Source organism: Solanum dulcamara, chromosome 11, assembly GCF_947179165.1.
Source record: "Solanum dulcamara chromosome 11, daSolDulc1.2, whole genome shotgun sequence".
Taxonomy (NCBI): domain Eukaryota; kingdom Viridiplantae; phylum Streptophyta; class Magnoliopsida; order Solanales; family Solanaceae; genus Solanum; species Solanum dulcamara.
Genome location: NC_077247.1, coordinates 49,937,854 through 49,965,646, shown reverse-complemented (window position 1 = coordinate 49,965,646; position 27,793 = coordinate 49,937,854). Strand labels below are relative to the sequence as shown.

The 27,793-nt window shown below is 33.6% G+C and overlaps 2 protein-coding genes across 7 annotated transcripts; one reads left to right on the top strand and one right to left on the bottom strand.

Annotated features, from left to right (window-relative positions):
* The first annotated feature begins 4,414 nt into the window (after positions 1-4,414).
* On the top strand, positions 4,415-13,715 carry LOC129872281 (RNA pseudouridine synthase 6, chloroplastic). Of its 6 annotated transcripts, XM_055947209.1 has the most exons (11): positions 4,415-4,739; positions 6,175-6,303; positions 6,455-6,709; positions 6,788-6,869; positions 7,102-7,217; positions 7,346-7,400; positions 7,549-7,660; positions 8,160-8,329; positions 8,731-9,076; positions 13,047-13,136; positions 13,379-13,715. In XM_055947209.1, exons 1-9 carry the CDS (start codon positions 4,495-4,497, stop codon positions 9,001-9,003), a joined length of 1,437 nt encoding a protein of 478 aa, XP_055803184.1. In that variant the 5' UTR covers positions 4,415-4,494; the 3' UTR covers positions 9,004-9,076; positions 13,047-13,136; positions 13,379-13,715. The 6 variants fall into 6 exon arrangements, with proteins under 6 accessions (XP_055803184.1, XP_055803183.1, XP_055803185.1 ...); XM_055947208.1 differs by lacking the exon at positions 13,379-13,715 and having other exon boundaries at positions 13,047-13,304; XM_055947210.1 differs by lacking the exons at positions 13,047-13,136; positions 13,379-13,715 and adding an exon at positions 12,035-12,115.
* Positions 10,493-14,831, bottom strand: LOC129872280 (beta-glucosidase 18-like). The gene is made up of 11 exons (XM_055947203.1): positions 14,565-14,831; positions 14,420-14,486; positions 14,159-14,217; positions 12,847-12,922; positions 12,665-12,739; positions 12,467-12,554; positions 12,121-12,373; positions 11,725-11,840; positions 11,391-11,640; positions 11,166-11,268; positions 10,493-11,032 (listed from the first exon to the last, which is right to left on the bottom strand). The coding sequence occupies exons 1-11, from the start codon at positions 14,751-14,753 to the stop codon at positions 10,722-10,724; spliced, it is 1,587 nt and encodes a 528-aa protein (XP_055803178.1). The 5' UTR covers positions 14,754-14,831; the 3' UTR covers positions 10,493-10,721.
* Positions 14,832-27,793: the final 12,962 nt, after the last annotated feature.

Sequence of the window (27,793 nt, the reverse complement as noted above, 5' to 3'; positions counted from 1 at the left end):
GATTCATAATATTTGAGGGTTGAAGAATTACTTTAGTGGTTGATTTACCATGATATTGAGAGCAAATAATCATAGTTTAGTAAATAACATTCAGTTGTGAAAAAAAATTAGTGTTGAAAAATTACTTTGCTGATATGAAAATCATGAAAACATAAAATGTAGTAAACGATGTTGAAAAGGAAAGATTTTTGGTTTTATAATTAGGATTCAATTTTCCTTTAATATGTTTTGGTCATAAATTATAATTATATAAAAAGTTAAATATAGAACCTTTAAAATTATCCGATGGTATTAGAAATCTAGTACACTAACAGTACACAAAATTTAAACTCATTTAAAAAAAAAGAGAAGATAAGTAAGAAATCAAAAATTACAAGAAGACCTGGTATTTGCATTTCTAACAATATACTTAATTATCCAACACTTTTCATAATTAAACTTAAAACAACTGTCTGTTATCAAATATCACTATACCGGTCAATATTTGAAATTTACTTTCACTAAATGATCTTTTTTTCATCGTTTGGATCATCTCTAATTCATTAAGATACATGATTTAAGAATTTTGAGATTCGCCATTGAGTTATTACGTAACATATAATTCGTCTGAATCCACTATTTTTTGTGTGGAGCATATATAGAACTCATGAAAAAATTCATCAAGTATTATAGCTGAAAGCATAATTTTGATAGTACAATGAAGTTTTGTGTTAAACATTGAATTTATCAGGTTAAAATTCTAGTTATTTACATGTTTAATTCATCTATTGGCTAGCTGCTACATATTCCTTATCGCAAGGATAGAGTTTTGGACACTGCACATGAATACCTAAATTGATGAAGCAACAGATTCAAAGAATTCAATAATTGGAGAAGATATATAGTGGTTATTCTTGGTACTCTATGGATTATATTAGAAGAAATGTAACGTATGCAATTTGTTAATTACTAGGCGGCAATTGCTTTCACGGGCGTGGACAATTTGCTCAACTTAACATAAACAGTTGGTTGTTGGGTAAGAAAAAAAAATTAGTTGTTGGGTTCATATCTTTTATTTTAGCTCTGTAATTTCAATTTTTAAAAATAAATTGTTAGTTTTCTTTACCACAGAAATTTGACAATAAATACTTCTAAAAGTGATCACATGTGGCTAAGGTAAAATTTATGTTAATTTTATATCTTCACTTATTTATTTTATTTTATACATATATACAATGACTCACAACCTAAAAACAATTCTTACTAAATTAGTAGAATTAATATCGAAGAACAACTCCATCATTTAGAGCTTCCACACAAGTTACTTAAATAAATAAAGAAAAGACTATTGCTACAATAACTAATCACCCAAAACAAGTGTTTAGTGAAGATAATTCTTTGAAGATTTTTAACCGAAAAAAATTTCTTTGAAGATTATTTCTCATTGGGCTCATCAGTTAAGAATTAAATTTCAAATGACCATAAAAAGTGTTGAATGTGTAATTAACTAAATAAAAATGCAACAATTTAAGTTTTTAGATGAGATGGTCTGTTATATCCCGGAAATTATCAAAACACCCTTAGAGGATAGCGCACACGCATAATGTATCATCCCTAACTTTTTTGGCCAATCCGAGGCCGAAATATCGATCGGGGGAAAAAATCATATGAAAAAGTGATCTCGATTGAATTTTAGGCCAATCGGATCAAAACATAATTTTTTGGGGCAAAATTACATTTTCAGAAGAGTGCACAATGCGTACCTGCCCCAACATAGTTTTGTTTATCTTTTCTTCATAAAACGCATTCGTTGAATGCAATTTACCTTTTTCTTCATAAAGCGCATTCATGGAATGCGATTTATGTGTAATTTTTCATACGTTTTTCAGTTTTAGAGAGGGGGCATTCCGATCTTTTCCCTACCCTTTCTATACTTAACCCATGACTGATATATGCCATTTTCCGACCTTATATGGGTTTCTAAACCCATTCCGTAGACTTTTTACGCATTCAAGTAAAAGAAACTAGGGCTAAAGAGGGGAGAGGGCTGGGGTTCAAGGATTTCCAGCCAGAATCTTGCCAGTTTGATTATCTGTCTTCATCCAGGTATACAAGGCTAAACTAAAACATGGACCTTGTTCTTCCACGTGCCTCATGATTGTGATAGGTTGATTTATGAATGATTTGAGTCCCCATAATTGTGTTTCTTGAGAATTTTCTTAAATTTAACATAATATTGCATAATTGATGTTTTTCTACGAACTTGTTTCTTGAACAAATGATTTAAACTAGTTATTTCATTAACCCTAATAGTATTTGACTAATATTGGATGTATATGTCTAAGGATTGAGTTTAGAGATTTGAACTTCTGAATGCATGATTGTGATTAGGATGTAAGCATAATGATAGTCTTGATGAAACTTGATAGTCCTTTATATCTTCATATATAATTGAACCCGATTGAATGATCTCAACTGAATGTTGTCATAAATGATTGTCCCAACTACTCTTAAATGATTGGATAATTGATTGGTTGAAATGATTTATTGGATAGAACTAGTGAACTAATAAGAGACTTGTTGATTGGTTTGATTGAGATTGGTTGTCTTATGAGCATTGAGTCTTGGGAGGAGTATCGAACACCGAATTGGGTGAGAGTAAGTAATAACTCAAACACAATAACTAAATCACCAAACGTAGAAAATGATTGAACCATTAAGTCATATATCTTCCTATTTTATTATTCTGACAAGATAAGACTTGATTGATTGTTGGATCCACGATTTGTTGATTCGTCCTTACCCTGGTAAAGAATTGGATAGTTGTAGCAACAATAATGAGCTTGTTGTACGATCACTGGTTCATAAGTGATTGTTGTCGGATAAGAGAAACTCTCATATATGTCTTGATAGTATTCTGATTGGATTGGATTGTACATGATTGATCTCTGTCTAAACCTTATTCTTGCTTTAGACTTATGACATATCGATTAAGTTCCTTACTCTTAATTGAGTTACTTGAGTTGTTGTTATTCTACCTTATGCATGTTTTATTCTGCCATTTTACATACTCGTACAATCCACGTACTGACGTCCATTTGGACCAATGATGCAGAGATAGGTTTTAGAGATCATCAACAAGCGCATCGTTGAGGATCTGTTCACACTCAGCTTATTGGTGAGTCCCCCTCTACATTCGAAGGATACCACTTATGTTATTCTTGCTTTGAGATTAGTCTTTTCATTCTGATTTGAGGTAGCCATGAACCTGTCATTGACACCATTTAGATAGTAATGATAGAGGCTTCATAGACTAGATATATTGTTGATGTGTTGGTTGGATATTGTCTTTTGGCTAGTTTCATTCATACTAGTTTAGTTGATTGGATTAGGTAGATTGTTGGCCTTTGGACTTATTTTATAAGCTATTTATTTAATTATCATGTTGAGTTATTTTCTTGATGAGTTAAGTCTTCCGCTGATAGAGTGTTGATTGAATGAATGTGTGAACATGCCAAGTGGTTCGCTTGAGAACTAGCAATAGTCTCTGAGTGCCGGCTACGTCTAGAATACCCTTCTAATCATGACATGGTCATACAATTCAACATTCTACCAGACCTCGCTTGTGCTCTCTCTAACAAAAAGTTTGAGAAATAACACATTAAAATAAGAAATTTTACTATCTAATTAATTTTTTTAAAAAAAACTCAGTCTAACCATATTTACTATCATATGATATGTGATATTCTTCCTGTTCAAAGTACAGTTTTCAATTAGTAAAACTTAAGAAGGTAAGATGTTTATGAATCGATTTATACACACCAATAATTAACAAACATAAAATTAATTCTCAAGGTACTATATATCATCAACTAAAACATTTTTAGGGTAATATCAGTAAGATGTGATGTTACCTTCATGTTTTAGAGTAAGTTTTACTATAATTCATATATCTGAATCCGTAAAGTTGAAGTAGTTGCTCTCTCTTGAACCTCATTTTTTTTATGTTCGAGTTTTGGCCTTTTTGAGTTGTTATCCTATTAGTTAGCTTGGATATATGCCTACAAATTATAGTAGATAAACACTAGCATTCAAGTATGGGATAAACTTTTCCTACACGACTTTTTTTACTTAATTCATATTATGTTCCGGTCTTCAATTTTTTATATTCAAGTAATTATATTGTCATAATCTCACATACTAATGTCTTATAAACCCGCATACCAATGTGTAATACATGAAATTGACAATCATATGAGAGATAAACCCTTCTTTTTGCATAGTTGGTTTTTAGCAATTAACCGAAAAAAACTATACTTCAGTCTTGCAAGTTACACCAATCTTGTACAAGTTGTGCCATTTTATATTTTAGTGCATTACAAAAAAGTTAATGGACTTGGATATAATTTCTCAAAAGTATGAAGGTCTAATCGTAATTTCCAGAAAAATCTTTTGTCTCAAAATCCTGCAACAGTATCAGTTTCGTCAAAACCCTCCAAGAACCCCCCAAAGACGATGAGTTTCACTCCAATGCTCAGCAACAGTTTGATTGGTTCTCGATTATGGAGCCCAAATTGGAGAAATGGGTTTGTCCTCCCTTTCAATATGGTCCACACATTTGCCTCAAGTCGTAGCCGCCTGCTCAAGAACAAGAATCACTACAAAAGATTGGTCCTTTCTTCCTGCAGTAGAATCTTCAGCTGTCAGTCCACTGCTTTGTCTGATATCAATTCAACTTCTTACGCTGTTTCCTCAAATGGGTAATTCTTGTTTTTACATTTGTTAAACTGCTGGAAAAGTTGAATGTCTTGTTCGGTATTTGACTGCATTAAAAAACATAATTAAGTAAATGAAAAATGGTAAATCCTAATAGCATAAGCTTTTAGATCTCAATAGTGGATTTTAAAGCAGTTGGAAACTGTTTTTTTTTCTTTTCAAATCATTGTGTAACCATCTTAGTAAATAGTAGGTATAAAAGTAGTAAAAGTTAAGTGGGATGACTAGTTTTTGAGCGGGCAATTAAAATTTACTCACTGAGATAAAATTTGAAAAAGAAAACGTAGCTAAAACACTTAACAACTCTGGCAAACGGTGCTCAATGCTAGCACATTGTGCTGGAATTCAAAGCTTTGACAAGTGAAACTCTAACATCTTGTGCGAGTTTGAAAGTTTGTTGGAGTTTCAAATTCCATGAACGATACATGGAGGTCAAACAGTTATCTATTATTTATGAACTTGAAAATTTCACAATTTAAGTGTGAAAATTTTGTTGGAGTTTCAAACTCCATGAACAATTTATAGAGTTCAATTTTGGTCATTTCAAACTCCAGCAGTGATGATGGAGTTCAAACTTTCACAACTAAGTATGGAAATTTGCTGCATTTTCAAACTCAATTAATGATTCATGGAGTCAAACCTTTATCAGTTCAAACTCGAGGAATGATTCATGGAGTTCAAACTGATAAATTCATGGAGTCAAAGCTTTATCAGTTCAAATTCGAGGAACGATTCATGAACAAACTGATAAATTTTCAAACTCTAGTATAAGTTTCCTGGAGTTTTTCCATGTTTTAATTTGGGGGTATTTTTGTCAAAATTTATTTCCGCATTAAAAGCAGGCTAAACAAAACGCTTGTTAAAACTTAATTAACCGTGAAAAATGGCTATTTGCCAGTTTCATTGGTATAAACAGTTCAAAAAGGCCACAAGTTGGCCCGAACGCCAAAGTTATTAAAAAAAGTTAAAGAAAAAGATGTAATTGCATCTGAGCTGCACTGATGTTATATGTCCACAAAACATTTCTACATCTGAATTTATTTGTAGAAAACAAATAATGTATTTGTATGTGGGAACTTCTTTTTTTTCCGTGTGTGTTGATTTCATTTGATAGAGGCAATTAATGGAGTAGACAGCAATAGTGCTGCTCATGTATATGTGCCCTGAATTCGGCATATCTGGTCATGGGGTGCAAAATGTTTTCTGTACTTGTTGGCTAGATAGATTAAAAAGTCTAAACAAGAGCAGGAAGCTTATATTGATGGTGTATTGCAACTTAAATTTAGATTTGTAACTTACAATTTTCTTTGATGGGGCAGAGACATGTCTCCAATGTCATCAACCTCCACCAGGCTAGTATCCAATTTGATTTTTATGATTTGTTACACTGATCTATTTGTTTTTATTTCACTTTTTCAGCCACCTTAGATATGGACGCTTGATGCCATGCCCTTTGCAGAACGGCCCACCAAGGGTTGAGCATCTTGTCGTCACAAAAGAAGGGCCTGTTCTAGCATATATTTGTAAAGCTTTGGATCTTCCTCCATTGTAAATTTCTATCTTTCTTTTGTGTCCTATTCTTCTTTATTATTTTCCTGCATATTATAATTTACACCTTGAGAGTGATCACCGATGAGTTGAGTGATAGTCATCTTGGATCAGTTAAGTGATATTTTGATCAATGTTTTTCATCATTAAGATATGTGGAAGACCTTATACAGTTTGGGGCTGTGTATTACGCACTTGTATGTCCTAAGCCTCCTACGACTGCCAGTCCTGAGCAAATTAAAGTGTATGAAGAAGTTACAGATCCATCAATTTTGAGAAAGAGAACTTCAATCAAAGGGAAAACTGTACGTGAAGCTCAGAAAACTTTCCGAATAACTCGTGCTGATGAAATTGTTGAAGCTGGAACCTATTTGCGGGTGCATGTACACCCTAAGCGCTTTCCAAGGTAATTACTGCACCCTATTCTTACTTTGGCTCATCACTTTTAGTGAGAGGGTAATGTTGTAAGATTTGATATGATTAGGTGCTATGACATTGACTGGAAATCTCGTATTATTGCTGTAACCGACGACTATGTGGTTCTAGACAAACCTGCTGGTACATCTGTGAGTACAAAAGTCTTAATTAAATATGGTTTTCTGTTGAGTGAAATCCTCTAGCTGATATTTGCTGATACTCGTTTCTGTCAAGTAAATTACTTCTAACTGACATTGGTCTTCCTCTTATTATGTCTTACCTTTTAACTTTTGCTATTAATTAATGTTGTTCTAGGCTCTTCTTCTTCTTTTTCCGTTATCAATAAGCTAACTCTTTTGCATATTGACAACTCAAACTCAGGTAGGAGGAACTACAGATAACATTGAAGAAAGCTGTGCTACATTTGCTACTCGAGCATTAGGATTTTCAGCTCCACTGCTGACTACCCATCAGATTGACAATTGCACTGAAGGATGGTATGATTGGCTGTATTTATCCTACTTAAATTTTCCTTTTCAAAATTCAAGCATAGAGGTGAACTAGCATGTCATGATTTCTTACTTATTGGAAAAAAAGGTTCTGTCATGATTTCTAATTTGTGCAGTGTTGTGCTGGCTCGGAGCAAGGAGTACTGTTCAGTATTTCATGGAAAAATCAGGGTGAGAATCACCTCTATTTTGCATTTAGTCTTACAAAAGATTTGATAGAGAGTTATAGGGAATAACGACTTCATGTTCCCTTACCATGGAGGTCCTTCGTGGAGTGTGCCATTAGGTATTCTTGATAACTTCATCTATTAGCTTTCAGGAGAAGAAGGTCAAAAAGCTTTATCTTGCTCTTGCTGCTGCTCCGGTTCCTGTTGGAATACTTACACACTACATGCGTCCTATTAATATGGCCCCAAGACTTGTTTCTGAAGGTAAGCAAGTAGCAATACTAATATTTTGCTTAGAAAGGGAGGGAGGGAGAGAGGGAAAATAAGATAGATTTTAAGAATTATTGGATGAATTGTGAGGAAAAATAAGTATCAAGTCCAAATAAGTAATCAATTGTCGTTATGCTAGTGGCTATTCTCAATTTTCTAACACCCTAAAGAGCTATCGTTGAAAGGATCATATAGATAGATAGATAATTCTAAAATTTGTGGGAGAGAGAGAGAGAGCTTGATAATACTAAAATTTGAGATTTCTAAGCTGGATAAAAGGTTATAACAGATAGATTTTAAGAATCATTGGATGAATTGTGATAGATAGATGCTATTGTCAATTTTCTAACACCCAAAAGAGCTATCGTTGAAAGGATCATATGTTATATGTACATCTCCATGTCAAACATCCCATGATGTTGATGTTTTCCATAAGGAGTTGGATGTTCTTCCAAAAGTGCTCAGATTTTCCTCTGGCATCTATGCTTTGCAGATTTTGTGAAAGGATGGTTGTTATGCCAACTTGAGGTCTTAGAATGCAAGAAGGTACCCTGGCCTAGGAGTGAAATCCAGAGGACATATAACCTTGAGGGCTGTGGATGGGCTTTGAAAGACTTTGCATATGAGTGCCAAATCAACCTTCTAACTGGTCGGACTCATCAGGTATTTAAATTCCGGTTTTCTGATTCCTTTGTGTATTTGTGCCGTCTGTCCTCAGGATTTTTCATGTTTGATGTTTCAAAGTTGAGTAATTGTGAGTGCAAGTTGTTTGACCTGCTTGCCAGTTGGGTTTTATTCCTGCAAGTATTAGACAGGAAAGGCCTAATATCTCAAATCAGGTTTCTTGCTCGGAAAACATAGTCGCTGTTTCACAGTTCTTGAGAGAGAGAGAGAGAGAGAGAGGTAGCTATTGTTACAAGTTTATCTCTGGTTTTTGCAATCTCAAAACAAATGAAGACGTGAAAAGAAACCAAAACAGTATTTTCTAAAAATGGCAGTTCAGTTTGAAAATCTATGTCTTGAGAATCACTGATATTCTGATGATAAATGGCCATAATTGGCAGATTCGAGCACAGTTAGCTGCATGTAGTGCGCCAGTGGTAGGTGACTCAATGTATATGCCAGCTGCAATTGCTGAAATGGTCAGTCCTGGGAGTAATCCATTTGGGAAGAACAAAAAACTATATACAAACGAAAATGATAAATCACTTGCAATAGACGAATGGATAGCACAACATGGGAAGGAACCTAGTGTTGCTGTAGGTCTTCAGGCATGCCAGATTTCGTGGGACGACGGCAAGCACTGTTATGGTGCCAGATTGCCCTGGTGGAGGTAGATAAAGATTGTGCTAATGTTTAAGCCTGGCTTCATCAGAATAATATGGCAGGCCTGACATTCTTCAGTGCAAGGTAAGAACTTCTTTATTCAGCAATCACTATAAAACATAATTATCTTTAAGCTGAATAGTTCTTCCGCTCATTGGTGAAGCTTTGCATTGTATGGTGCCTCAGTTGTTGATAGAAAGAGGAAGCTGGTCATGGTGTCAGCAAGACAGCATTTACTTAAGTTGTAGAGGTGATAATAGGTTCATACTGTGCTGTGAAGTTTTGTTGGGATATGTAAGAGTTACATATAGGTTAGAGGAACTTTTCCGGACCATAAATTTGTGTTAATTAATATTCAACCCTTGCCATCTATTATGCACCAAAGGCAAATGATAAACTTCCTGTTCTTTCACTCTCTTGTGGGGAGAAAGCTAGACAAGAAAGGAGAGGTGGTGGTGGGGAAGGAAAGATCTTAGATTATGGACTGATGCAATAGTATTTATAGTAACATACTAGTAGGATTCTCCTCTTTAACTTGTTGACCTGTCAGATGTAAAAATTCATGTGTCTTGCACTAGATGTATGCATGGCTAGGCTTTAATCTTGAGGTGTTGAGCGAAAGTTATTTGGACTTTGTTTCATCTGTGAAAAAAAGGAATTGTGTTCCTACTAACCCCTCTCCTCACCCGACCAAGCACAACCACTTTTTCTGGAAAAGAAATCTTCATCTTTCATTTGACACCCCTTAATATGTACAGTGTGCAATCTTGCATCCAGACAAGACATCTTATTTCTGTATGTAGCTTATACTGACTTCTTATTTGTGTTTATAGCTGATACTCCTTTATATATCAATAGCAACTGCCTGTGCTGGGATCATATTGTGAGCTTCAAGGAAAAGGCTCACTTACTGATACCTTGTGTAGCTGTGGAATAGTCTTGAACTATGAATAGGTGGGTAAAATACCGGGATGTTGAAGAGGAATTCACGATACATTTGTGTCATTTGAAGGTACTCCATACCTTATCCTACTCTCGGAGTTTCTGAAGCAACGGTCTGCAGATATGGCAGTCTTCCCTTGGCGTAGAGTTAAACCCCTTTTGAACGGTGGCTTTTACTGTAGTAGTAGAGCATGACGTAAATATTTTTAGGCTCATGCTCTTTTTTTTTTGCCAGTTTTCATGTGTCAGGCAGTAATTAAAATTATGCTCTTATATTCTTTTTAAATAGAGAAGCATTTTTGGCTGATGTTGTAACACCAACTTTCTGGAGATAACAGCCAAATCATGGAGGATATAGTGTCAATGAGTTTGGTATAATAGTCGATACTTCTTGCATATAACTTTTCCATCCTATCTACTGAATTTTTTAATCAGGAGTTCTCTTTGAGTTGATTTTGAAAAACCGGAGTGGACATCCATTTTGTAGAATAATGGAACATTAAGTTGAAGCCTAACAGATGAAAAGAGGGGGTGTGTGGGGGGTGTGATGGAGAGAACTCAGCTTTCAACATAATTATTTCTGCATAAGTAATATAAATCTTGTTTACATGATTACAGTTCCATTGGTGTGAATACAAAGTTAGTCTTGAGCTTAACTCTTGCATATGAAGGCAGGGATCAGGCTGCACAATTATTTGTTTGATTGCACATTAAACCGCCTTACAACAACAGAAACCAAAATGAAAATAGTCTTTACAAGCTTCTGCTTTTGCATCGTCTTCTCCCACTAGTTGTGGGCAGTATGTGTTTCAAACTGTGTGTGGAAGTTATACATAAGCTGTTTATACCTGGTAGCTGATAATTTTGGTGTTCTCTGAAGATTAGTATAGTTGACATAGTGAAGTCCAAATCTTAGCTTATATCCATCTAGCCACTCAAAGTTGTCGAGAAGGGCCCAAACAAAGTACCCCCTCACATCTGCACCTTCCCTGATTGCATTTGCCAGTGAATTTAAGTAGCTATGCATATAGTCCACTCTATGAATATCATTCAAGGTATCTGTTATTGAAGGATTCAGATTATCATTCTCAGCAATGCCTGCAACATTGCCAATTATATCAGTAGTTGCATCCCAACAGATCAAAATGCATCTCGTTTAAGTTATTAGTTGATAAACTGCATCTCGCTTAGCTTCTAAATGACAAGAATGTGAAATTTCTTTTCTTCTTACCATTTTCAGTGATAACCACTGGAGTATTATTGAATCTGTCTTTCATGTACATCACAATTTTTTTCATCCCTTGTGGATACAAAAAGAGCCATTCCACTTCAGTCTGATTCATTTAAAATTGGGTTAGAAAAAATAAATTCAGCAATGCAGAAAGTGCCAGTAATAGTTTGGCAGAGTGGGTTAAAAGATGAGGAATACTAAAGTACTAAGGTTGAGAAAACATACTGGTTGCCCAATGTAGACACCGTCTTTTTCTGTAGTAACAAAATAGGAACCCTCTGACCAAGTTTTTCCATGTTCACAGGCGGAATATAAGCAATCTTTGATATATTTAGCCGTATAGTAGTTGATGCCAATGAAATCTAGGCCATAACGCAACTTGCTCAAATCGTTCTTTGAAAAGTCTGGCAGATTAGATCCCAGAATTTGTACCATTTCTTTGGGATATTTTCCTAATATAATAGGGTCTAAAAACCTGCATAGGGGTACTTAAGTGGAAAAAAAAAACAGAAGAAAAAAAACAGGTTGTAGTACTGAATCACTGATAAGGAAGGATTACCAGTTGATGTAGAATGACCGAGCTCTCTCAGTTGCAGCTATGTCTTCTGAGGAATTGCTAAATGGTTCATACCATTGGGTATCCAAAGAAATTCCAATCATTCCTCCTTGTCTTTTCTGAAAAGCAGCATAAAATAGACTATGTTACTGATACTTTTATGGTCTTCTAATGAACTTTTATTGTATACCATTTGATAGATAGAGGGAGGAAGCAGTTTCCAAGCATAATTTTTTGAGCTTTAGTCTTCGAAGTATACCATTTTCCTGTTTTATTTCCCCTAAAATTCACCTTCATGTCATTTACAAGCCAGAAAATAGTGTTGCACTGAAGGGGTAATCCATTTGGACGTGTTGAGAGTTGAAATGGTGATGGGGAAAGGGAATAGAGCCAACGAACCTGATATCTGGTACGGTAAATGCTGACAGCAGCTGCATGAGATAGGATCATATTGTGAGCTGCAATGAAGGGCTCCCTTTCTGAATCACCAGCGCTACAATTCCCAAATACACCGGAGCATCGAGATGGAGGGTAAGTTCCTAGTCTATAGCCACGAACAGCTATGAGGTTAGGCTCATTCATGGTGGTCCAGTATTTGACTCTGTCCCCAAAATATTTGAAGCATATGTCTGCATAATAGCTGAAGTCATCCCTGAAACACGACACAAGTTAACTTGTTCATCGTTACAGCTTTTTGATGGAATCTACAACTACCTTAAAGTGTAAGATGGGACCAGCTACTTACTGTATTCGTGAACTTAGCCAACCACCATATCTTTCCTCAAGTTCCTGTGGTATGTCATAATGTGTTAATGTGATAAGTGGTTGGATCCCTGAAGTCAGAGAGCATAAAGAAGTCGTCTGAGCCTAAAAATGTACTTTTTTTGCTTCATTTTGGATTTATCTATAGCTTAAAACTGTTAGCAAGTGAAGCAGAACCGACCTTTCTCTAGGAGTGCATCAATGAGCTTGTTATAGTGCTCAATTCCAGCCATGTTAACATCTCCAAATGGCCCCTCTGAGTCAAATTTACAACCGACAAAGAAAAAGATTGTTCAATGGAAATGACAAGGAGGAGTATTTGCTGAAAATGAAGGGAAGAGACTAGTGACATTTATTACTTACTGGGCAGAATTCTTGCCCACGAGATGGAGAAACGATAGCTATTCACACCCATATCTTCCATGAGCTTAACGTCCTCCTGTTTTATTTTATTACCAAACATCAGAATCCTTCAATTTCATGCTTTACACATCTATTTTCTTGCTAATACACTGCATTGATCTAACATTCATTCATTTCTGAGACACTTTCACTTCTTGCAGAATGAAAATTTTGTGCTCCCTAGTCTTGCCCCGTCTTGCAAGTTACGTTCCTTATGATGTTGATCAGCTTTGATGCAAGCTAACGTCAATGTGAGTTTTAGATCTTAGTTACAGAGCAAGACTAACTGTTTCCCTTTTATGTCAAACATGTATGCTGTCTAGCAAGCACAAATTAGGGTGTTCCCTTTTCTTCTCGAATGAAAAAATTAATTCTGATCTCCAAAAGTCGCACAAATTGTTCAAGCATAAGTACTTCCTATCTAGTTTATCAGTATTGTGTTATTTATCAGAAACCATCTAATTAATCTCAATGTGCCTCACTGTATCAACAGGATAAAAACATGTAAGAATGTGTTAGCCTTCTGAAATGGCCTTAAAATGCTAAGAAGCCACTATGACAGGGAAAGAAAAGAAAAAGTTCAAATCCACCAATCAGGCAATCACATTATCAGTAGACCACATATATTCTGGTTGTGGGACAGCAAAGGACCCCTATTATCTCACAAGTCACAAAGGAAAAAAGTACTCATAGAAGTACAATACAAAAGGACAATGACTCCATTGGATATCTCATAAATGTACAAAATATCAGCATGTGAAAGAGAGCAAATGTCAAATGATCTCTCATGAGTTTTAACATACATAATATCTAACTAATTCTTTTCACAACCCAAAATAGTAATTAGCAAGTAACAATATAAATGACAACATTATCAAGTCCTTATCCAAAGTATTAAGAGACTGCTAATGGGACTTGTAAAAATATATACTCACTCCGTTCACTTTTACTTATATATTTCGACTTGACACAATGATTGTATAACTATTTTACCACATCGCTCCTAATTAATTGATGTTTAGTATTAGATCTTGAAAAACAATTTGAGGAATAAGTAATTACTATTAACGGTAAAATAATAAAGTATATTATAATTAATGTTTATCTAAAGGATCGGAATACCCACTTATCAGACAAGTATCTTCCTACTCCTCCTACATATTATTGACCAAACAATTATTAGCCACCCCACTTGTTAAAAAAATAAAAAAAAAATGAATGGGTTCTATGTTTAAAGAAATTACATAAAAAAAGAATGATCAATTAGACTTACCAAATAACGATTGTATTGATCAACAGCAATATCTCCATTGCTTCCATCCTTAATATGACCTGCAACAAGAGTGACCAAAAATAATAAATTAAAGTCTTTCTGGGGTGTGGGGACCTGATGAATTTAACTTTTGTACAATTTCTTTGATTTTCAAGATTACTAATTTCACGTGTGAGTCCTTTGGTTATAAAAATTAGAGTGAAATCCTTGAAAATATTGAAAGACGAAATTGATATTTACGTATTAATTAAAAAAGCTGACCAGCTTCGCGAGTAAAAACGTCCCAATTGTTGAGACCTTTTCCATCACTGAGAAAAGCTCCTTCAAACTGCGGAGAAAGCAAGAAAAAAAGTTGTAATCAAAACAACGATATGATTCACAAAAAATTAACAAGCGTGGGAAGTACCTGGTAACAAGAAGAGGATGTTCCAAACAAGAAATTGATTGAAGATGAAACTTGGTTAGGATTTTCTTTCAGAATATTAAGATCGTCTGTTTGATGAGATGATGATACTATGAAACCACAAAATAACATGCAAATTGCTATGTGCCAAAACATTGCAGGTGTCATGTTTATTAGGAAGAAAAAAAGCATAGAGCTTTGATTTGTTAAATATAGAGAGAATTGGAACGGTAGCTAGTATTTATCTTTCAAGCCCAGGAAAAAAGGCATAAACAATAGCAACCTCTTTACGTTTTTGTTTTTTTTTATTAATAGAAAAATGTACTCTACTATATATGTGTCACTTGTCTAAAGGTGTAACCGAATATCTTTTTTGTTTCAATTAATTGAGGAGCTATTCTATTTATCATAATTACTAAAAATAATTGATCTGAAATGCCATTGTGATTAAAAAAATTGTCATTATAGAAATTCAATCCAATATGTAAATTTTGTTGGTGTGTATGGTTTATCAAGCTTTGTGTCTTTTGCTTTGAATTTTACCAACACACGTGACTAAACATCAAATGGACACACAAAAAAAATATTACTGGGCCAATCGTCCATGTATATCAATTTATAATTTTCTGCTTCGTCACCTCTGAGTCATCAATCAATTAGGATAATAAAATTTGAGAAAAGGGCCATTCTTTAATGTCTGCAGTTGCCCTTTTTTGGAGTGTTTCATCCGGATTTAATATTCACATTGAACTCGATTAATTTAAATTCATGCCATATAAAATTCATTTCAAAAAAAAAAAATGTTCCCTATTTTAAAAGAATCATACTCAAAACTTGAAACGAGACCAATGTGTTACAATTGTGAAAGATGAAAAGAAGTGGAAATAATCGAATCACTTATCACTTATACTTTTCAAAACTTTCTTGTTCCTTTAACTTTTAATATGGTGTTATTGAAATATTTATATTCGATAACTGTTTGTGGGTTCCTCAAGCAAGAATCATGGATGATTTCGTTTTTTTGTCATTGTTATTTTGTCTTATAGTTACTATTTATTTAAAAATGACAAAAGTCCCAGATTAATGAGATAAGTGAACTCCTTATTAGGGTTGAACAATCTTCCTTCTTTTGTGTTAGGTTTTAAGGTGTGAGTTATGTCTAAGACCTAATTTAACATGGTATCAAAGCCGGACTCGTCTCGCCCAATGTTGGGCCCCCAAAATTAAAATTTTCCACGCATCAGATATGTAGTTGGTTGTAATAATGTCAACAAATCTTTTTTTTTCCATTCCGTGTCCAGAGCCCGCATTAAAGTCTCGATTAAATTCGAATCACACATTGCAGGACCCATTCGAGGGTGGGTCACGACAAGATTTTCTCCATATCCAAGGCCCGAACACAAGATATTTAGTTAAGGATAGAGCAGTCCCATCACTGCACTACAACACATGTTGTTGGTAAAATTGCTAAATAATGTCGACAAATCTGGTAGATTGCGAGACAGAAAAAGTATAAAGTATTGTCAATCTTTTCTCGGAATATTTTTTTAAAGAAAATTATCCCTTTCAACTCCATCAACCTAACAGTTAATTCTCTAACTTCACCGTTTATCCTCATTTTTTTCTTTTATGTGACTGTATTGTATTATTGAAGGTACTTTTGACAAAGGAGGAATGATTCTTGAGAGCCAAGAGCAAAAATAAATTATTAAATATAATGATATCTAAGTCTCAACGGCTGAGAAAAAATGTTCTCGTGTTTTGAAAAAGTATAACAAGAATAAAGTACATAAATTGAAATATCTACTAATAACGTAGCCCGAATTGATACATGGGTTCTTTATTTTCATTTTTTTGAATAAATTTATATATGTAAGAATTATATAGGAAATACATCAAATCATAACTTTCTCTGATTATATAAATACTTTTTAAAAATAGTAAAATGGCATAATCAAATAAAGCTATTTAATTTCTTCAAATAATATTACTACTTTATATACGAGCAAGAATGAGGAGTTTTGGTACTGATCTTCATAAGGTCATTTTTATCAAATTTGTAGAGTTGATACTCTTTGAAAAGTAACATATGTTATTGTCCAACTTTGAGATTTTGTTTTGTTCCTCTTTTAGTCCCTAGTTTAATTGAAAATTACTTCGATTTCCATTATATAATTTGATAAATAAGGAAAACTTTTGAGATGTTTTGCAAGACCCAAATTCAAATTCACCACTTCCACCCCATCCTTTTTTTTTTGTATTGCATGAATTGATATTTAGTCACTAATTTGTCATGATAAATATGTGTTGCAAGTATTTATTTTATTTGCAAGCTTTTGTCAATAAGAAAATAATCTTAAAAAAATATAATGATTCAGGTAAGAGTGCACTATTCAAGAAATAAAATAATATTCATATACTTTTTGTGTCATTTTGAAATATGTAAATTTATTTTAATGAGGACATAGTTAGTAATTTATAATATTTTAAAAATTGAAAACATTACAAGTTAAAGAAAAAATGTATGACCATCCAAATAATAATATATTTACATAAAATGAGACGATCTTTTTCATCCTCAACGATAAAATAAAATTAAGTCACATAAATTGTGGTTGTCTCTATTCACTGCTTAATGATTTTGTTATTATGAGATGAATATCACCAACACGGATATTTACATGTATATTGATACTAGATGTTATTCATCTACTTTAGATTTTAAAAAATTATTTGTAAGTCTATTTACAAATGTTATATTTCTAGAAATATAGGAATTTGCTGATTTTTGAACTCCATCCCCGATTTTTCTATGTTCGTCGATCCCCTATAAATGAATTCTCCTATCTATCGTGATTCGTGTCTGTGTATCTAGAGGGATCTTCTAACATGAAACATTTTTTCCCTTTCTAATCACTTATACTAAGTAGAATCTCTTTTTTCAAATCCCCTTTTAATTGAAGGCTCTCCAAAATATGCTTCTGGCTCAATTTGGAGGCTCTTTGTCTAGAAAATATAAAAATTAGCTATGAATGATAATTATTTTAAAATATAACTATAAATGGTAAATACATAATATACGTTAATTACACCATGTTATGATTTTTCTTATAAACTTTGCTATTGGTAAGTCTAGGGCCAAGACTCAAGAGGGTGATTAAATTGGGCCATTGGGCCCAAGTGCACAAATAGACGATTTAGGACCCATATTTAAGGAAGGAAAAATTACACGGATAAACAAACATATACTAATTAATTATTTAACATAGTTATAGTTTGAATTAATTATGGCTCACAGAAAATATATAGCTGTAATTACAGTTTGAATTTTATAGCGAATCGAATTGTATAGTGAAATATACAAACACTACAAATTGTATAGAGAATTATACAAATGTTGTGCATGAATTGTATAGTGAAATATACAAATGTTACACAAATACTGTGAATTGTATAGCGAATTATACAAGTGTATACAAATACTGCGCGAATTATACAAGTGTATACAAATACTGTGCGAATTATACAAACGTTGCTATAACTATAGCCATGGAGCATAATTAAGATATTTTTGAGTGGCTATATGCGAAAATTTAACAACATTAGAATTGATTTCAGACCTGTGAGATTGAAATTGAAAAGGCTTATATGTGTGAAGTTTAATTTAAAGTTTAGAAATATGAATTTAAAGTTATTGACTGTCAAACATAAATGTCTAAATTGGATTAAAGAATACGAAGACTTTTGAATATTCTATAGCAACATACTAATACTTTCCATAAACTTAATAAAATGATGTTACAAATCAATAAAATTTGATTATAAAGTTGACAAATGTAAGTAATAAGCTAATAGAAGGCTGAAACATCACTAAATACAAGAAAAGAAATTAATAACACACGGTGAATTGCATCACCAAACTAAACCACAAACATGGTAGATTATTACTCAAAAGCATATTAATGAACATGGGCAATATAAGGAAAAATATCATCTAGTAGGGCGATAAAATTGATAGGACAGAAGATATTTCTGTGAAAATGAATTTCAAGAATACTACTCTTTTTTTTTTAGAAAAAAAAAGTTTTGAAAATGTTTTCCATATATTTTTGGTTGGTGACTGGGATTTACTTTATGAAATACAGTAAATATTTTTTAAAAAATGTTACTACAGTAATAAAATATATAGAAAAACATTTTAAGAAAAAATTATGGATTAAGGAAGAAAAAGAATTGTGTTATATTGAAAAAGTCACAAAAGATATATCTGCAAGTCTGAGGACCAATAGAATGAAATGGCTAAAACTTAAATGTGAGGATGCAATATAAACAAAATATTAAAAAAAGTGGTTTAACTAAAAAAAATGTAAAAAATAAAAGATATATATTATAATTATACCCACCGACTGAAATGAGAGACTTAAAACTGGTGAAAGCATGCAAGAAAGGTCGTTTTCTTTCTTTTTCTTTTTCTTTTTCTTTTTTTTCGGTTGGTATCCAGTATCCATAAAAATTGGAATAAAATGTATCGTATATCTTATTTTTTTCTAATCTTACTTATAAAATTATACTGAATATATTGTATTGTTATTGTCTTCAATATCCAATTTAATCTCGATTAATTTAAATTCACATCAAAAGTTTTTATTTCTGAAATAAAATACTTTCAATTTTATGTTTAAAAGTTTGAACCTGAAATGCTGAAACTTCTGATAAAGAAAAAAAACATACTTATCATTTTATCACAATTTTTTCATGATAAATTTGATTTCTTTGATTTGCTTAAAAACTGTTGAAATTTGTAAGTACAATGATCACGACACGTAAAATAGTTTATAATCGTAGGGATCTCAACAAGTTAAACGCTAATGGATCATTTAGTTGATATGATAAAGATAATAATTTTAATATTTTATAATTTTTTTATTTTGCATATGATAATAAATATTATTTAATTCTAAAATTTCTTTTATCTCAACTCATAAAATATAGTACTATTATCTATCACATTTTACCAATCAAACGACATACGCCCAGACATGTAAATCAAGAGTTAGAGCCCGTTTAGATGGGCTTAAAAAAGTAACTTTTATGTATAAAGTATTTTTAGAACTTTAAAGTGCTGAAAGTTATTTTTATAAATAAGCAGTTGAGTGTTTGGATAAAAATGCTTAAATGAGAAAAATTATGTGAATTTTAGGATTAAAAGAATAAAATGGGTAGTTTGGGAATTTAGTTAAAATATAAGGGATATAAAAGTAATTTCCATGGTCAAAGAAAATGACTTTAAGCACTTAGAAAAAAAAAGTTAGGAATCCTAACTTTTCATTTTTGACTGACTTTAAAAACTTTCTGGCTTAAAGTTAGCATTAGGTAAATACGTTCAAAAGCTGAAAAGGAGCTTTAAATTAGTTTTGACCAACTTAAAGCCAATCCAAACAGGCTCTTAAATAACAAGTGCTCATAATTGATTAATGAAGTTGTGAGTTCCCCCAGTTAGGTGGAACAAACAACTATTGACTTGCTTTTAGGTTTTGTTAGGTAAAAAGTAATACTTCTAGTCCCCTTTATATCACACATATTTTTTTATTTGGCTTGTCCAATAAAAAAATGTTATTTTTTTAATAGTAATTAAAAATAAATTAATTTTAAAATTTTCTCTTTATGTTAGGTGAAATAGTTTTCGTACATTATAAATTTTTAAAAAGATTTTTTTAAAAGAAAATTATATATCTAAATAAATGATACCACATAAATTAAAATGACGAAAATACTTTGTGCCAATTTGTCATTAACTAACTAGTGTATTGTTATGACCCACCACTTGATCATGAAGAAGGGAGAAGAACCTAGAGTGACTCTAGATTCTTATAGAAACTTGTAGAGAAGTCTTGAAAAACTTGGAATTCTCTAGAGTGTGTAGAGAATTCTAGAGTAGGGACTTCTTTGTAAATATAAAAGAATTTGTATAGCAATTTTTATTTACACTCAAGCCCCTTAGGAGTAGTATAAATAGAGGGGACATTCATTGTAACAAACCATCAAGAAATCAAACATTCTTCCAAGTAATACAAAGCCTTCTTCATAAAACTCTCGTCTTTCTTACAATCTAGCATTCCCTTAGCGATCTAGTCTTAAAGGCTTACTTAAGCTTGCAAGATCGTGAAAGATTCATGAGTAAATTGTCAAAAGTCATGACTTTGCACCATACTTCTTTTACTTCCTTTGTGCCAAATTGTTTGTCATTTTGTATGTTTTCAAAAATGAGATTGTGGAGTACCAAACTTTGATTAATATTTCCCAAGCTTGCTTTATTATTTCCCTCTATTTCAATTTATGGTTTAATTCCTTTTCTGTTTTGTTTAAAAAGAATGCTTCTTTCATTATTTAGTAGTAATTTTTTAATTTAAATATCTCACATAATACATTCAAACTCGCAAAAAGATAATGAGCATTTTAGTATATTATACACATATTTTTTTTTATTTTTTTTTGGGAACAGACCCTACACGAGGCTCCCACCTCTCGTGCACAGTCAGGGGTTGAGCAACACCCCCAAGCCTTAACATAAATAACAAAAGTAAAATACAAGGAGGGGGACATAAACCTTACCTCCGATCCTATGGTGGTTCATAAGTCAGCTAACCTATTAAGGTCGGCTAACTCATCCCCAAAACAAAAAAAGGGCTAACTATAACTAAAAAGCAGTAAACCTATAAGAGGACTTCTCCCGGTACAATTCGACTAATAAAGCATAAATGAGGGAGACTCTCCCCTTCCATGAGAAAATAAGAAAGTAATCTACACTAGTCCTATTCAACTATGCTACGTACCATATATAGCTAAATTGAAAGAAGAACAAGTATATGAATCTTCTATCTCGCATGGGGTGGGAAAATTCTTTTCATCTTTGCTCTTTTTAGTCTTGTCATAACAGGTAAGTCCCAATGGAAGGTTGCATCCACTTCAGGATTGAGCATATATCAGCTAAGGAGGATGAAGGTAGCGTAAGTATATTGAGTTGTAGCAACCAGCATCCTTGGAGTTGTTGAGGAAGGCCTTGAAAAAGCTTATTGCTTGCTGCAAATTGAAGCTGTAGTAGCTTTGCTTGTGGCTATTGTTATGGAGTAGAACTGCTGCTGCCTTGTACCTAGGCCATTGCCAGCATCCTTGGAGTTGTTGAGGAAGGCCTTGAAAAAGCTTATTGCTTGCTGCAAATTGAAGCTGTAGTAGCTTTGCTTGTGGCTATTGTTATGGAGTAGAACTGCTGCTGCCTTGTACCTAGGCCATTGATGCTGTGGTTGTTCAGCCCAGCTAGTAGATGATCTTCTTTTGTTCCTATATTCACAATCAAGCACCTGCAAGGGGATCCAAATAATTTGTTATGGTTGCTGCAGGTAGTGGAGGATGTTGGAGGGTGCTGGAGAGCTCCTGGTATGTGGATCTGCACATACAGATAGCCAAGGAAGCAAGCCGTGAAGCTTGCTGCAGTCCTGTAACCAGTTTGTTGTTGCCTCTGTAGCTGAATTGGTAATATGCTTATAGTAGATCCCTCTTTTGGATTTGGGATACCTGCATAGACAACCAACAACAGAAAAATCCACAAACAAGCAAATGTGCATCTCCTTGTTGCTTCCTTTGTGATTAGGTTGCTTGTTGGTGTCAGTTACACAAGAAGGGAGGTTCTTTGTTGTGATCAGGTTCAGCTTCTTGGAGTACCTGCACAGCCAAACAAAACCAACAAAACATACAACCAAAGAAGTGTGCAAGCTGCTGTAACCAGTACTATTAGCTTGTATTTGTTCCTTGTCTGCTGGAAGTTGGTGGAGCTGTTGCAAATATTGATGGAATGTATCTGGTATGCATGGAGAGGTGATTGGAGTAGGTGAGGCCTTTGCATGTGTGGCTGTTGTCTCCCTTTTTCTGAGACTTTGTGTACCTGCACAAACAATTAACCAAAGAGCCACACAAGTATGGGAGCTGTGAGGGCTGTTGCAGTCCTGTAGGCAGCTTCTAGTTGCCTCCAAAGGGGAGTTGATCAGCTCCTTTGAAGGTACCTTATGTGCCAACCAGGATGGGCTTTGAGTACAAGGTTGTCTCCCTCTGTTTGACTCTTTGTGGAACTGTACACAGCTTCTTGTTGCCTCCAAAGAGAGAGTGATCAGCTCCTTTGAAGTGTTCAGCTCATTAAAGTACCTGCACATGTCCACAAAAACAAGACAACATGCTAACAAGAATTGTAGATGGTCCTTCTGAGTTGCAGGGTGAAGTTGTTGAAGTTGTTTAATGCTGCTGCTGAGGCTGTTGTTGTGGAAGAAAAAGGACTGAATCACAATGCTGGTGATGCATCCCTGGCTTAAAAGTTTGACTGAAGGTGGCTTGCACTTTGGAAGGATCCAGTGTTGCTGTTTGATGTGCCTGTATACAGCTTCTTCTTTCCTTCTTAGCTGATGTGTTCGACTGCTTGTTGTTGCATATTTCTGTTCCTGCACATAACAAGTGGACATAGCAAGGAGCTCCAGGAATCTTGAGGTGTAAGAGAGCTGTTGCAGGTGCTGCATCAAGGAATTTGGCATGAGAGTAGTGTTTGTGTGTTGGTGAATTCCTAAGCTGCCAGGTTGTTGTCTCCTCAGTTCAGAATATGAAATGGGGAATAAGTTGGTGGGATTATATGTTGATGAATCAATCCAGCAACCTGCAACAATACAACAAACAACCAAAAGCAAAAAAGAATTTGCACCAGCTAGCAAAAAAGAAAGTTCTTCCAGGAGTGCTTTGGAGTCTGTCAGAATTTTCAACGACGCTCGACTAACGTCTCCAATTATCCGATTGAGTTGAAACTTCTTGAGATATATCCAAACAGCCCTTTCTTTAGTTCTGCAAGGTTTGGAGATTTTTTTTTCAAGTTGGAAAAAAGGCCCTCCCTTTAGGCTTAAGGCAGCTGAAATTTTCGATGTCGCTCGCCTAACGCCTCCAATTGTCCATTTAGGCTGAAACTTCTTGGGCCTTGTCAATATATTATTTTGTAAAACCCTGCAAAGATTGGAGCCATTTGGACAAGTCCACATGCTGCATCTCACCCTGCACATGCTGCCCTGCTGAAGCTTAGATGTTGCAGGGTGGTTGGAAGTTGTATTTGTGCTTTTCTCTATGTATTTGTTGTTAAAGAATGTTGATACATCACTCCAGGGACCTGAAATAATACAACAACCAAAAACAAACAAAACAAGGCTTGCACAAACTAGCAAAAAGGAAGGGACCTCAGTAAGAGCTTTGGAGACTATTATCTTTTTCCAAGTCGCTCGACTAACGTCTCCAATTATCCTTTTGACCTGAAACTTCATGATGTTTGCATATATGGCCTTTTCTTTATCCCTGCAAATTTTGAAGGCTTTTTGCCCAAGTTGGAAGTTCCAAAAGGCAAAATGCATTCTCTTTAGGCTTAAGGCAGCTGAATTTTTCAATGTCGCTCGCCTAACGCTTCCAGGCTTTGGACAGGTCCACATGGTGCAACTCACCCTGCACATGTTGCCCTGCTGAAGCTTAGATATAGATGTTGTAGTTGTAGTATTATTGCTGTATCTTCTGAACTCCAAGATGCTGTGAGTGATTGCAACTCCTCTTGTGGATGATGTTTGTATCTGCTGAATTCCCTGCTTTACTTCTAGCATTGTATTTTTATTTCTACTGAAGCAATAAACAAGGGAGACTCTCCCCTTACAATAGGAAATAACTAGGTGGAATAAGAAGAAGTAAAACAAATTACAGGTAAGTAGTCTATTATACATTGGGAATGAGATCAGTCAAGAGGGTAGTTTGATTCTTTTCAGAGTTTTCCTTCTGAAACTTGCCATTCCTAGCTTGTCCATCTTGATGTAACCTTTTGTTTCCTGTGGTAGCTGCTGGATGTTGTAGAAGTGTTGTGTATCATTGAACCTGTGGGTGCATTTTGATAAGGTATCTGCAGGATGGTTTGCTTCTCTGAATATATGTTTACACTGAAAGAATTCCAATTGTTGGACCAGGGATTGTAACTTTGTAACATATCTGTGAATGCTCCAAGGTGGCTTAAGGTCTTGTTTCAGCCACTTAGTCAATAGTTGAGAATCAACTTCCAATATCACTCTATTATGTCCATGTTGAATACACCAAGTGAGGCCAATAGTTGCTGCCTGCACCTCTGCTTGGTTATTAGTACCCATTCCCAATGGAGTTGCAAAGGCATATATTAAGTTACCATTGTGGTCTCTTAGTATTCCCCCTGCTCCAATTTTCCCAGGGTTGTCTAATGCACTCCCATCAGTATTCAATTTTACAATGGAAGATGGAGGTCTGATCCACATAACTTTGGACACTCTCATGTCTTGTTGACACTGTTCTATCATAGGAACCAGTTCCTTCCAGCTCTGTGGCCACTTAATGTAGGGGAAAGCATTGTGTATCAGCATGTAAAGGTCCTTGACTATGGAGAATTTAACTCTAGTAGTACTAGATTTCTTTCCTCCATACTTACTTGCACATCTATTCTTCCATATATGCCAACATACAAAGATAGGAGTGGCCTGCAACATGAGCTTCTGAGCCTCATTACTGGACTTGGCAGTCCACCACTTCATTAGTATGCTTCTCAGTGAGCAGGACCCTTGCATTATCCCCCATGATCTAGAGAAGTGTTGCCAAATATGCTTGGCAAAATTTCCTGAAGCAAATATGTGATCTACATTGTCCAATCCTGGCCTGTAACAACAAGAACATGCTGCTGGTACTATTCCAAATTGGACAAGTTTATCATTAGTAGGGAGTTTCTGTCTCAGAGCTCTCCATAGTAGAAAAGACACTTTGAAGGGAATGTTAGTGTGCCAAGTGCACCCATCAGTCAGGGTCTTGGCTCTTTTCTTTCTAACTAATTCCCATGCTGAATTAGAAGTAAAGTTGCCATGTGAAGTCAACTTCCAGCATGCTTGATCAGCTGTGTTAGGGTGATAGTCTATCTCAGTGTCTAGTATCTGCTGCACCAGCTGAGGTGGGGCATATTTTCTGATTTTCTGCACATTCCACTCCCCATTCTCAATATATTCAGATACTCTAGTATTGTTGAGTCTAGGTAGATGGTTGTTATGATAAGCTAGGGGGCCAATACCCAACCAATCATCCCACCAGAAACTACTTGTACCTGAGTTGATGTGCCAGTGTATATGTGGCTCAATATCAATTTTATTAGCCATCATGTGCTTCCACATAATAGACTGACCTGTGTGCCATTTTTTTATCACAGGATGAGCCCTCTGGCAGTACTTAGCCTTCAGAAATTCTCCCCATAAAGTCTTCTTAGACCTGAAGGTCCACCATTGTTTGTATTGCAAAGCTAAGCACACATCTTGTATTTTCTTCATACCAATACCCCCTTCTTCCACAGGATATACACATATTTAATTAAAGACAAGAGCCTTTCTTATTTTTTTAATGTTATGTTAAGTCAAATTAGGACACATAAAATAAAACATATGAAATGTATTGATATGCAAATTTCTAATTTTATTTTGTTTCTTAAATTCCAGCCCTAACTAGTTCTCCTTAATTTGTAGTTGCCGGTTCTAAAAAACATAACATTTAAATTTTGAATAAATACAAAGTTTAACAACAAAAAAATGAAGAATTTTAAAATTTGTAACCATAAACATGTCATAATATTAACAACTTTAACATTTTTGATACTTGAAATCTAACATTTATAGTATATTTATTTGGCTATAAAAATTCCATACTAAAAGTTAATTATGAAATTTAAGTTAAATTGATTCCACTTAAATTAGAATGGAGAAAGTATTGCACCATTTGAGAAGTGAGAGCATTTTTTAACAAGTTAGATAACAATGTTCAACTTATAATTTTGAAAAAGTCATAAATTACATCTATAGTTATCCAAAAACTTAATTTACATATTTTAATCTTATGGGCCACCTATCTCTCCCTCCCCCCCCTTCCCCACGCACACTCAGAAAAAGAAGAAGAAATAATACGCATGTTAAGTGAGACTTTTTTTTAAGTCAGTTTTCAAAAAACATGTTATTTTGTTATAATTAAAAATAATTTAATTTAAATTTTTTTATTTTATTTTTAATAAATTAATTTATAACCATACAATTTATTTTAGAACATAAATTTTGTTTATTTCTTAGATATCACACTAAATTAAATAATGCTACATAAAATAAAATAGGAAAAAATAAATAAAAGTATTCGAATAATAACCCTTCCCTACTTTCAACTATAAAATTATGAGTTCGAATTGGAAGGTGAAAAAAAGAAAGATGAAAGCTCTTGGTTAAGGGCATCTCCAACCTTAACACCAAATTTTACACTAGATTTGGTGCTACTCCAGCCCACTGCATCAAATTTTACACAAAAAAAGAATTTTTTTCTTCATTATTATTTCTTATTTCATTTATATTTTCTTATTTCATAAAACAAAATTCTTTCTAAAAAACATTCACTATATATAAATTTCATATTGTTTCAAATTATAGTCATTTAATATAAAATTATTTTATATCATAATTTTTTAAATAATATAAATTGCTAGCAAATATTACATATTATACATAATAATGAATAACACAAATAAAAGTGAAATCATTAACGAAATATAATTAAATAAATATTACACAATTGAAAATTTTATTTTAAATTCTACATGAATATTCAACTTTTAAGATCACTACGGTACTTCCATAAATGCTCTATTAATGCATTATGTAGTTCAAAATAAGCTTCTTTTGTCCTTAATTTTTTTATGTCGAGATTTATATTTTTACATATTTAATTTTTGTCAAGGTTAATTGTACTTACATCCAATTTAAATTTATAGTAGAATTAACATAAATTTAATTTCAAAAAAAGACAAGTAAAGGAAAATAATATATAAAAAATAAATTTTTTAATCTAAAATTAATATTATAAAAATATTACGTAAAACTAATAAAATATTTTACCTAAAACATACCAATTTATATATAATATTTAATTAAAAGTATTGTATAATAAAATAATAATAATAAAAAATTAGTGTGATGAATAGCTATAATATTCACACAGCAAATTTGATACAAAATTTGACATGAATTAAAGTAACTTTACATCAAATTTTATATTTAGTGTAAAATTTGATATGTGGTGGAGATGGCCTAAAATTAAAAAAAAGCAGTATAGTAGTAAATTAGTAATAGATAAAA